At 39.7% G+C, this 12,775-nt stretch overlaps 1 protein-coding gene and 1 non-coding gene across 2 annotated transcripts in view; one reads left to right on the top strand and one right to left on the bottom strand.

Moving 5' to 3' along the window:
* Positions 1 to 1,004, top strand: part of ACOT4 (acyl-CoA thioesterase 4) — a 5,127-nt gene extending 4,123 nt beyond the window's left edge. The window contains exon 3 of the mRNA XM_049623735.1: positions 241 to 1,004. Coding sequence (XP_049479692.1) covers positions 241 to 846 — 606 coding nt within the window. The 3' untranslated portion in view covers positions 847 to 1,004. The remainder of the gene's footprint in view (positions 1 to 240) is intronic.
* LOC125917564 (small nucleolar RNA SNORD56) lies at positions 118 to 188 on the bottom strand. The gene has a single exon (XR_007456229.1). It is a non-coding gene; the product is annotated as a small nucleolar RNA SNORD56 (small nucleolar RNA).
* Positions 1,005 to 12,775: the final 11,771 nt, after the last annotated feature.

Here is a 12,775-nt window from a genome sequence, read left to right as displayed (position 1 = left end):
CTTTCTTTCTTTCTTTCTTTCTTTCTTTCTTTCTTTCTTTCTTTCTTCTTTCTTTTTTTTTTTTTTTGTCAACCTCTAATAGGACAGCTACTTCTTATTTTTCCTCTACCCTCAGCTTCACTAAGACTGAAAGTATGAACACTCACTAGGTGAGCTGCTATTGACGAAAAATGCTGCCATCATTGTAGAACATTTTTCTATTAGATACATTCTTGATGCTTCTTTCTTCTTTTCTTCCAGGTAAAGGGCCCAGGCATTGGGCTTCTGGGCATTTCTTTAGGGGCTGATATTTGTCTCTCCATGGCCTCATTTTTAAAGAACATCTCAGCCACAGTTTCCATCAATGGATCTGGGTTCAGTGGAAACAAACCTATATACTACAAGCAGACTTGCATCCCTTCATTGAGCTATGATCTGAGGAGAATCAAGGTCACTTTCTCAGGCCTCCTGGACATTGTGGATATACGGAATGATACTGTAGGAGGCTATGAGAACCCCAGCATGATTCCAATTGAGAAGGCCCAGGGGCCCATCCTCTTCATCGTGGGTCAGGATGACCATAACTGGAGGAGTGAGTTATATGCCCAAATAGCCTCTGAACGGTTACAGGCCCATGGAAAGGAAAAACTTAAGATCATCTCTTATCCTGGGACTGGGCATTACATTGAGCCTCCTTACTTCCCCCTGTGCCCAGCTTCTGTGCATAAATTACTGAACAAACCTGTGCTCTGGGGTGGGGAGCCCAGGGCTCATTCTAAGGCCCAGGAAGATGCTTGGAAACAAATTCTAACCTTTTTCTGCAGACATCTTGGAGGTCCCCAGAATATAGCTTCTCCCAAATTGTAATGTGTTGGGTCTGTTGTCTACATGAGAAATTCAAGGTCAGATTCTGGTGTTTAATAATCATATGTGAATTGGTTGTCCCCTGGATAACATTAAATTCATGTCATGGGTATTAATGATGTGTTTTAGGTAACAATTTGAATAAATTATTTTTTCATTAATTTTACTAATGTAATACATGCATATTACAGAAGATTCAGTTAGATGTATACAACACACACACACACACACACACACACACAAAAGCATTCCCTGTTAAAATTTGTGTTTTCTTCTATATGGTTTTTACTTACCACTTTGAGCCGTGGTTGAAATTTAAAGCTGAACAAATACTAGGTTACTTTTTCTAAAAAAATTTTTTTTTAATGTTTATTTATTTTTGAGACAGAGAGACACAGAGCATGAATGGGGGAGGGGCAGAGAGAGAGGGAGACACAGAATCGGAAGCAGGCTCCAGGCTCTGAGCCATCAGCCCAGAGCCTGACGCGGGGCTCGAACTCACAAACCGTGAGATCGTGACCTGAGTTGAAGTCGGACGCTCAACCGACTGAGCCACCCAGGCGCCCCTTCTTTTTCTATCTCTGGGAGAATTGCCATCCAATGTTTGCTACTGGTTCAAATACTGGTAGCAGGGTAGAATTTTCATTGGCCAAAACTGTATAGAGAGGTGTTGATATGAGGATAGCCAGACTGACCTTTTCCTCACAGATATCAGAGATGAATTCTTTGGGAGGAGGAGTTGAGGTAAGAAGGGGAGCATCTGTCCCAAGAATAGTTAAGTCTAAGCTCTGTTCCAAGGATGAATGACTGTGACTTATTTTCCTGCTTCTTGGCTTTCAGAATAGAGTTTGGAGGGGTGCCTGGGTGGCTCAGTCGGTTAAGCATCCGACTTCGGCTCAGGTCATCTCACAGTTCACAGATTCAAGCTCCGCATCAGGCTCTGTGCTGACAGCTCAGAGCCTGGAATCTGCTTCCGATTCTGTGTCTCCCTCTCTTTGTCTGCCCCCCTCCCAAAAAATAAATAAACACTAAAAAAAAAAAAAAAAAAAAAAAAGAATAGAGTTTGGAAAATCAGAGTGTGACATTCTTAGAGGCATCATTCCTCATTGTCCCGACATCAGGGCTACAAAGCATTGCATAAATGTATTTGAAGAAATAAAGGTTGAGAATTTTCCAAAACTGATAAGGACGTCAAGCCACATATTCAAGAAGCACTATGTCTTAGCGTGGGCTGTTGTAACAAAATACCATAGGCTGGATGGCTGAAACAACAAGATATTTATCGCATTCTGGAGGCTGGGAAGTCCAAGATCAATGTTCCAGCAGATTTAGTTCCTGGTAAGGGCTTTTTTCTGGCTCACAGATGGCTGACTTCTCCTTGTGTCTTCATGTGACAAAGAAAGTGAGCTCTGGTTTTTTAGAAGGGCACTAATTCCATCACGGGGCGGGGGGGGCTCACTCTCATGTCCTTATTTATTTATTTATTTATTTATATTAAATATAATTTATTGTCAAGTTGGTTTCCATACAACACCCAGTGCTCACCCCAACAAGTGCCTCCTCAATGCCCATCACCGACTTTCCCCTCTCCCCAACCCCTCATCAACCCTCAGTTTGTTCTCAGTATTTAAGAGTCTCTTATGGGGGCGCCTGGGTGGCTCAGTCGGTTGAGCATCCGACTTTGGCTCAGGTCATGATCTCACAGTTCGTGGACCTTCTCCCTGGCTACTTGGGCTTGGATCCAAGAGAGCAAGGCAAAATTGCATGCCATTCTTTTGACGTAGTCTTGGAAGCTACATGGCATCACTCTTGCCCTACTCTCTTGGTCAAGGCAGTCACAAAGACCCACCCAAGTTCAAGGAGAACATAGAGTTCACCTCTGAAAAAGGGGAGTGGCAAGATTCTAGAAGAATGTGGGATGGGAAACATTGTAACCATTTTTTGAAAATCTGCCCCCGGGAGGTACCTTTATTTTCCATAAGAAAACTTGAATTAGTAACTACAAAGCCTCCTCAATCTGCTTCCTAGATGAAAAATATTAGGAGTCCAAAGTTCTTTTTTTTCTTAATTTTTATTTATTTTTGAGAGAGAGTCAGATAGAGCATGAGCAGGGGAGGGGCAGAGTGAGAGGGAGACACAGAATCCGAAGCAGGCTCCAGGCTCTGAGCTCTCAGCACAGAGCCCGATGTAGGGCTTGAACCCACAGACCATGAGATCATGACCTGAGCCAAAGTCAGACGTTTAACTCACTGAGCCACCCAGGTGCCGCCCTCCCCCTTTTTTGGGCATTTTTTTCTGTTTTAGTTCAAATTTGTACTTCTACCAGAACAATTCTCTTAAGAACTATGTGGGTTTCCTAAAAACCTTAGTGAGATTCACCTTATTAGATAAAACATACCACTAGAAGTCTATTTGAGGTAAGAACTTCCCTACCTGGGGCTTCCTGTGAGGATGCTGCAGGATAATACTCTTAAGATTTGTAGAAGCTCTGTTATTTGATAGGATCTGCTAGGGACACCTTAAAATCTTCAGAGGGCCTTTTGTCAGTCTGAAATGTCCCGTGAAGCGCTACCTTGAATCTCTCTGAGGTCTTTACAAACGATCTTCCACAGACCCATTCCAGGTTTGACTTTGATCTGAGGTCCTGTCTTACTTAAAGACTAATTAACACATGGGAAGGCTGGGAAGAAGAAACAGTATTATTGTCAAACTTGGCAAGTCCTGGTTCTTTCATATTTAACAGAGCATTCTTTAATTTGTCCTCTTGCATTTTATCACAGGCAGCAAGAAGAAGCCGGGTGGCACTGTGGGTATTCTGCTGGGAAATCACCTTAGCCAGATTGTTGAATTCATTTAGGTATATTGTCCGTTTTTCACCTTACTGTGTCATTCTTGCCTTCAGCTTCCAGTAAGTTTTTATTGCTTTCCTTTAGCCCTCAGTAATAGTCTCCATGCGGCCCTTTAGGCTTTCACTAACAGTCTCCTTGAAGTCCTTCCAGCTTCCACCTGCCACCTAGTCCTAAAAGCGGTTGTGATTCCTATATATATAGGTATGTCCACAGGCTGCTTGAGTTTTCTCACAGCATAATACCGGAGGTTCAAGAATGAATTTCCCAAGAGAAGATGGCAGAAATACGTGGCATTTTTTCAGATCTAGCTTTGGAAGTCACATAGTATCATTTCAACTGTACTCTATTGTTTGAGGTGGACACAAAGACCTCAAGTGCAAGGAGAAGTGGCTATAGACCCTCATCTCCTGATAAGGAAAACGGCAAGTTTCCTAGAAGAGCATCTGAGATGGGAGTTAGTGTTGCAGTGATCTTTGGAAAATGCAGTCCTCCCACAGAATTGTTTGTTATGTAGGAAAACTGAAAAGAAAGATAAAGATTAGAAACTTAAGCAGCAGGGCGCCTGGGTGGTTCAGTGGGTTAAGAGTCTGTATTTTGGTATGGGCTCAGGTCATGATCTCATGGTTTGTGAGACTGAGCCCCACATTGGGCTCTGTGCAGACAGTGTAGAGCCTGCTTGTGATTCTGTCTCCCTTTCTCTCTCTGCCCCTCCCCCACTTGTGTGTGCAAGGGCACTCTCTCTCTCTCTCAAAATAAATAAATAAACATTAAAAAACAAAAACCAAAAAACCTTACCAGCAAGGTGTGGGGGGGGGGGAATAGGCTAAATGTGTTGATAGGCATTAAGGAGGGCACTTGATGGGATGAGCGCTGGGTGTTATATGTAAGTGCTGAATCACAAAATTCTCCTCCCGAAACCAATACTACACTATATGTTAACTAATTTGAGTCTAAATCTAAAAATATGTGTATAAAAAAAGAAAAATATGGGAAAAAACACCTTACCAGTAGCCACAGGAAAAAGATAACCTTCAAAGGAAAAACAATAGATCTAACAACTGACTTAAAAACAGCAATAATGGAAAAGGGAAACCACTGGAATAATATCCTCAATGTGATGACAGAAACTACCTGATGACCTAGAAGCCTATAACTAGCAAAATAGATACTTCAGTATGGAAGCATGTATTGTTCATAAAGTTTATTGAAAACAATTTGATGAAATAAAAATAAAATCATTTTTAGAAAAATATGAATTTAGATAATATAGCCTACCTGCAATAACGGAAACACTAAAGAGTATTCTTCCAGCACAAGGAAAATGATTCTAGGGGAAAGCAAGTAGGTGAAGGAAGAAATGGAATATAATGAAAAGTGTAAATATATAGATAAATCTAAATAAATATTTACAAATAATATACTATGGGGTTTCAAATACACAAAGAATTAAATAGCATATGAAGCAAGGAAATAAGTAGAGGTTATTGCATTTTTCACAAGGTGATACAAATGTTAATTTTTATTCAATGTTAATAAATCAGGAAAGTTATTACCATAAGTGAATATAGGAGGCAAATGGAATAATTTTTTAAAAAAAATAAAAGAAGATAAAAACTATAGAATAAGCAGGAAAGAAAAGAAATAATAATTTAAACTCAAATAGATCAGTAATTACATTAAATGTAATTGGACTATACATTTCAGTAAAGGGCAAGATATCAGGTTGATTTTCCTAGTGTTCAATCTTGTGCTCTAAAAAATGCTATAAGGTCATATATAGTATGGCACATGTATAGGGTATAAAGTAAACATATAAGGTAACAGACCATTTTGCATTCAGCTAAATAAAAACTTTGATCAAGAAAAAAAAATAAATGTATTATGTAAGATTCAAAACTTGGTAAAAGTAAAAAATATTGTTCAAAGATACAAACATGATAAAATTATAAACAAAGCTAAAAGGTTAATAGACACAAAATTGAAGATGGGGATTACCTTTGATTGGGATCAGGGTGCAGCACACAGGGGCTTCAGAAGTAAAGACAATGTTTTATGACTACTTACTACTAGATAATGGTCATTATTTTTCTTTAAAGTCTCACATATTTTTCAATTATTCTCCTGATGTACTCAACATTTAACTTTTGAAAAAATCAATACAGATTTAAAAAGAAAGAAAACTCCAGAAGAGTTGCCTGCCTTAGGTTAGGACCCTCTGTGTTCCTTGCACATCTTCGTTGCCCACCAGTATTTAGAACCACATTAGGCATCCCGAACTGATTCACATAAAGGGAGCAGTGTAGGTCTATTCCAAGGGATGGGTGCAAATGTACTTCTGTAGTGTTTATCTGATATGCGATAATCTATCTACTTTATATTTCTACTACATTTTTCCATTTTGCTCTTTTATAACAGAAGTTAATGATATAGACTTCAAGAAGAGTCACTTGTCTCTACTTTTTCTGAGCTCCTTGCCCAGCTTCTCAAATCTATTACCGAGATCTTCTTAGCTAGACTGATGTCCCCTGACCATTCTTACCCAACATAAGACAGCTTAAGATGACTCCCTGGGTGTATTTCATGTCTTAAATCGGTCTGAACCCAATATACTTACATACCACAGCAACAATATACAAATACTAAACCAGTTTCATTTCAAAAAGAGCAACAGATAATGGTCTTCAGTAAGTAATACTTCCTTTCTGATGCTGGTTCTTTCAGAAAACCTTACTAATCAGATGAATATGGACCAGTAATTTAAATTCTGTACACATATTCATTATAATCCCATAAATTAGTGATGTGCCAAAGATTGGTAGGCTTTGGGTCTTTTTGTGGTTTTCCTGAGATTCTTCTGCATAAAATCATTCACTAGCATTGCAATTCCTCTACATCTTCTTTTTTTCTAAATTTTTATTTTATTTTTTTAAAAATAAACACCCAACACCCAACATGGGGCTCAAACTCACAACCCTGATATCAAGAATTATACGCTGTACTGACTGAGCCAGCAGGAAATCCTACCTCTTCCATTTTATCTTAAGATTTTATTTTATTTCATTTTAATATTTATTTATTCTTGAGAGGGGGCAGGGGCAGAGAGAGAGGGAGACAGAGGATCTGAAGCAGGCTCATCGCTGACAGCAGAGAGCCAGATGAGGGGCTCAAACTCAAGAATGGCGAGACCCTGACCTAAGCCAAAGTCAGACGCTTAACTGACTGAGCCACCCAGGCACGTCTCTTAAGATTGTATTTTATTTTATTTTATTTTTTTTGAGAAACAATTTTTATTTTATTTTATTTTTAATTTACATCCAAATTAGTTAGCATATAGTGCAACAATGATTTCAGGAGTAGATTCCTTAATGCCCCTTACCCATTTAGCCCATCCCTCCTCCCACAACCCCTCCCGTAACCCTCAGTTTGTTCTCCAAATTTAAGAGTCTCTTATGTTTTGTCCCTCTCCCTGTTTTTAATTATTTTTGTTTTCCTTCCCTTACATTCATCTGTTTTGTGTCTTGAAGTCCTCATAGGAGTGAAGTCATATGACATTTGTCTTTCTCTGACTGACCAATCTCACGTAGCATTATACCCTCCAGTTCCATCCACGTAGTTGCAAATGACAAGATTTCATTCTTTTTGATTGCTGAGTAATACTCCATTGTGTATATATATATATACATATATATACATATATATATATATATATATATGTATATATATATATATATATGTATACCACATCTTCTTTATCCATTCATCCATCGATGGACATTTGGGCTCTTTCCATACTTTGGCTATTGTTGATAGTGCTGCTATAAACATGGGGGTGCATGTGTCCCTTTATCCCTGTGTCCCTTGGATAAATGCCTACTAGTGCAATTGCTGGGTCATAGGGTAGTTCTATTTTTAGTTTTTTGAGGAACCTCCATCCTGTTTTCCAGAGTGGCTGCACCAGTTTGCATTCCCATCAGCAGTGCAAAAGAGATCCTCTTCCTGCTCATCCTTGCCAACACCTGTTGTTGTCTGGGTTGTTAATGTTAGCCATTCTGACAGGTGTAAGGTGGTGTCTCATTGTGGTTTTGATTTGTATTTCCCTGATGATGAGTGATGTTGAGCATTTTTTCATGCGTCGGTTGGCCATCTGGATGTCTTCTTTGGAGAAGTGTCTATTCATGTCTTTTGCCCATTTCTTTACTGGATTATTTGTTTTTTGGGTGTTGAGTTTGATAAGTTCTTTATAGATTTTGCATACTAACCCTTTATCTGATATGTCATTTGCAAATATCTTCTCCCATTCTGTTGGTTGCCTTTTAGTTTTGCTGCTTGTTTAAGATTTTATTTTTAAGTAATCTCTACACCCAACATGGGGGTCAAACTCACAACCCTGAGATTCAAGAGTTGTATGCTCTACTGCCTGAGCCAGCGAGGCACTCTTCTTACCATTTTAATCTCGTAAGTACATGAATGGGTGGTGCTCTTATTACAGAATGATTCTCTTGTCTTATGATGGGGTTCTCTACTGTCTTGCATCTCTCTCTCTCTCTCTCTCTCTCTCTCTCTCTCTCTATCTATCTAGTACAATATCTTGCCCACTACAATTGTAATTCCAGACACCTTTGACTTTTAATCACATAAAGACAGGAGAAGGGATGATGGGGTTCATCAAGAGTGTCTCCTATATTGTGCCATCCCTAAGATCTTCACCAATCACAGAAATGCCAATCAGTTTCTTTATATCTACCTCACTTCATGCTCATAAAGAAATGAAAAGGCATTGTCCACTCTAAGATGACCTATATATAATCTGCATGAAGGTATCAACTTTCTGGATTTTCTTCATAATCCCAGGATTCTGATGTAGCTTTTGTTTGGTCTCAGGTATGTCCAAAGCCTGGAACTATATGAACTTTGGCATTGGTTAAAGTAAATATTGCGCAGTCACTGTGTATCATAAGCCAATATTGAGGTTTCTACTAGTTCCCAGTAATTCTTGCTGGTAGGGCCAAGTTCTTACATGTTGTTCTTGATGATGTGAACATACAACATTCTTCTAAGACCCTGCACATGCCATTCATTTTATCCAAGGATATTATCACCTCCTAGACAAGTTCAAGGTCCTATGGTAGAGATTTCAAATGTCCAATTTGGGAACCACACTCAAGATTCAAAGCACCACCAGTGGAAACAATACTATGTAGTCTAAATCTGTGTAGTCCATGGGGTATGCTAGAATTAGGTTGTGCACATGGAAAAAACACTGACAGGACATTAGGCAGCAAAGACAATTCCAGTTAGCAGGACCTGGGTCTGACTTACAATGAATATATTAAAATAGAAAACTGTGATGTTATGAGAGGAAAGTCTATTTGGGGAGAAGATTTGGAGTTTAAAGCTTAGGGTAAAAAGATGAGGGGATGAGAGTACTATCTCCTGGGCTTTCAAGAAATCAGAGCAGCAGGGAGCATTCAGCTGGTCTCTTGAGACAAGTTTCTCTGACTTCTCCTCATGATGTTGAAGGGCAAATTTATTTAGTCCTTCTCCATAAATCACCTCAAACTTTCCCAGTAATAAAGGTAAAAGAAGAAGACTTCCAAGGGCTAACAAATAGACACACTATTGAGAAGAGACCTACTGACTCACCAAGAAATCCAGCTCTTACTATAATATACAACCGGACTTCTGGAAAATCTATGTTAAATTGGCTACTAGGATCAGGCAGAGGACATTCAGATTGACCAGGCTGAATCGGGGGAGAGAGGGTCTCACAGTGAGCGCTCTCCTCTGAATATGATATCTAAGAGTTAGATGCTCTGTTTCTGTGTTTGATGAGCTTATGGAGATTACCACGATCCTACTTAAGGGAAGTTGGAAAATAACTGCAGTCATGAAGAGTTATAACAGAAGGAATCAGGAATAATTAAAGAGGCCATCTGAGTCAGCCTGAAGCAGGCTGCCCCAGTTGCCCAAATAATCTGCTTTCACTACATTGCAAATAAACTGGCATTCATATTTTCTCAAAGATTTACATCCTGCTCTTCCAAATGGTTAGAAGCAGAGCTATTGCAGGGCACGGATGGTGCTGGTGGTGAATAGCCAGAGAACTGGCAAATAGAAAATACATTTTTAGGGGGTATCAGCCTGGCTCAGTCTGTACAGAATGCAACTCTTGATCTTGGGGTTGTAAGCCCCACGTTGGGTGTAGAGCTTCCTTAAAATATTTTAAAATTGTATTTTTGTGAACTAGTGTTTCATTCTGTTCGTACAATAGTTTCCGGGTCAAACTATCTCGTCATTGATTACTAGTGATTTAATACAATTACAAAAGTAGGGGGGCCCTGGGTGGCTCAGTTGGTTGAGCATCTCACTCTTGATTATGGCTCAAGTCGTGATCCCAGGGGATGGGATTAAGCCCTGTGTCTGGCTCTGTGCTGACCACGGAGCCTGCTTGGGATTCTGTTTCTCATCTGCCCCTCTCCCCCACTCATGCTCTCTCTCTCAAAAAAAAAAAATTTTTTTTTAATTACAAAAGTCGGGGCGCCTGGGTGGCTCAGTCGGTTAAGCGGCCAACTTCGGCTCAGGTCATGACCTCGCGGTCCGTGAGTTCGAGCCCCACGTCCGGCTCTGTGCTGACAGCTCAGAGCCTGGAACCTGTTTCAGATTCTGTGTCTCCCTCTCTCTGACCCTCCCCTGTTCATGCTCTGTCTCTCCCTGTCTCAAAAATAAATAAAAACGTTAAAAAATAAAAAAAAATAAATTACAAAAGTAAATGATATAGCACCTGAAAGAGTTAATCTCTCAAACTCCCCACTAACAGCTCCAACTAGGGCAAAACTCCTGGCAAGCACTCACCTTGGTAACTTCTGTAATTCAAAGTTCTGGGACCTGAGCCAAGAGCAGGCTTACCAGGCTAAGAGTATAGCTGTTTTTGTACCCAGACAGCAAGTGTTTATTTTGAAAACTATGCTTTCCGTTTAATCGAATCTCTCTTGAATGTAAGGAGCCTTTCCTTAAAGACTCCCTCAAAGGGGAGACATGTGGCCCTAATGCCCTTTCTCTCTAGACTTGTTACAATATCAGATTCCTCCGGAGAAATCATATGCTTAGGTCTAGATGCTTTAGACAAGGGAAATATTCAAGTATTTCAGCGGATTTTTAGACACAGGATCAGAGATAACACAAGTTCCTGGAAACCTCAATCAAATGGGAAAGACTAAATGTTGAAAGATATGGAGGAGGAAGGATCTGAGGTGGACAGGTTTTACCAACCCTACAAGTGGGGCACAGAAGATCAAAGGTATCCTTTTTGGTGATTTCATCACTCTCTGATATTTTTCTTTGTTGTTTAAACCTTTCATTTTGAAATAATTTTAGACCCACAAAAATGTGGGTCAAAAATAGTACAGGGTTCCCTATATAATTCCTCCCCTTCCCTTAATGTTAACATTTGACATAACCATACTACAAATATCAAAATCAGGAAGTTACCATTGATACAATACTATGTAACCATGAGAGTATTATTGAAATTAAGTTATCGCTATCTTGGAGAAGGGACTTACTCAAATGGGATGTATACTGGCTGCTAAGAAATGGAAACTTGGAACTTTCTTGTCCCACAAAAACTGTAAACAAGAAATAGACCCAGGCAGGATCATGAGTGAAATCATAACCAATACTGGAGTTAACTGGGAGCCCATCCCACCTCCAACCTTTTCTCCTTTAACTCTCACTCGGATTTTTGGAAAAGTAAATGGATCTCAGATGTCAATGGAGGATAAAAAACCCAAAAGAATCTGTAACTGTGGTTGACACTATTTCTCTACAGGAAGATCTTTCTCAGTCATCTCTGATTGTTATTTTATTAATCTTACTATGGCATTGTTTTTGATCCCCATATGTATATATGTATGTATGTATTTATTTACATTTTAGACATTAACAGCAATTTGCTCTCACTTGGCAGCCAGTGATTTATCTTGCCTCCAAGATATTTCCAGTTCTCTAACATTTGACATGATCTGTTTAGGCAATATTTAAAAGGTGTCCTAAGTTTAATTCAGATAGTGAAATTACTCATTGATGCTATACTGATCAGAGATAACACTGAAATAATTCTTTCTGAAACTCAACCTTTCCATATTGAATTTATAATAAAAGTCAGTGGGCTATTAAGCATGGAAAAGTTCAGGGGCCTTTTACAAGATACAAACATTTATGGGTGTGTAATTATCTGGGGGTAACCAGAGAGATCCTACCCTAAATCAGGCAAAGGCTTTTTTGTCTATCCATAAGTCCCTACCCTTAAAGTAGGGGCACAGAAATTAATTTTTATGTTTAATATTGGAGATAGTACACCACATATTGGGGTATTAATCTACAGCTACTTCAAGTCACCAGACAAACATTGGAATTTGTATGAAGTCACTCCTCTCTTACAGCAGCTGATTCTTTTTCAGATTGTGAGCAAGCCGCCCTGGCAGTTGGCCTGTACAATACTTATTTCTTCCATGGAGTTCCTACGTGCTGAATTCCCTACAGGAAGGCACTTTTGAGTGGCCAATGCAAGGCCTCCTCCTTAGCTGCTTTCCCCTCATGTGCCTGGGAGCCATTTCTGCGTCTCTTCACAGCATCCTGGGTATCAGGGAAGGGAGAGGGAGAAGTCACCTTTCACCATGACTTTCTGAAATCTGAGTGCAGATTTCAATTGTGCTGGCGGCTGTGATAGCCCACGAAGTCTTTGTAAGCTGAGTGTCCCTAGATTGTGCACAGCCTGTAACTCTTTAAGCAACAGGTGTTTAAAAAACCCTGCAGCAGTTACTCGGGAGATAGAGTAGTCAAAGCTCACCGAACTCTGAGATCTGGGACCTACTCTGGCTTCTTTTTATTCAGCTTATAAATATTTATTGAGCTTGCCCTCACTGGGCATCTTCTGTATGCTCCATCCACCCTGTTGTGTAACCTAGTAGTAGGCTGAGCTGATTGGCTGCGTTCAGCTAAAGAAACGCACTCAGGAATATGAAGGGCAAGAGGAGAGTGAGGTCAAGGTGTTTATTCTCTCCACTCCTACTATCTCACAGTGG

This window comes from Panthera uncia, unplaced genomic scaffold (assembly GCF_023721935.1).
Source record: "Panthera uncia isolate 11264 unplaced genomic scaffold, Puncia_PCG_1.0 HiC_scaffold_2013, whole genome shotgun sequence".
In the NCBI taxonomy this organism is placed as follows: domain Eukaryota; kingdom Metazoa; phylum Chordata; class Mammalia; order Carnivora; family Felidae; genus Panthera; species Panthera uncia.
Note: the sequence above shows the minus strand (reverse complement) of the source record. Positions and strands in the feature narration are given on the sequence as shown.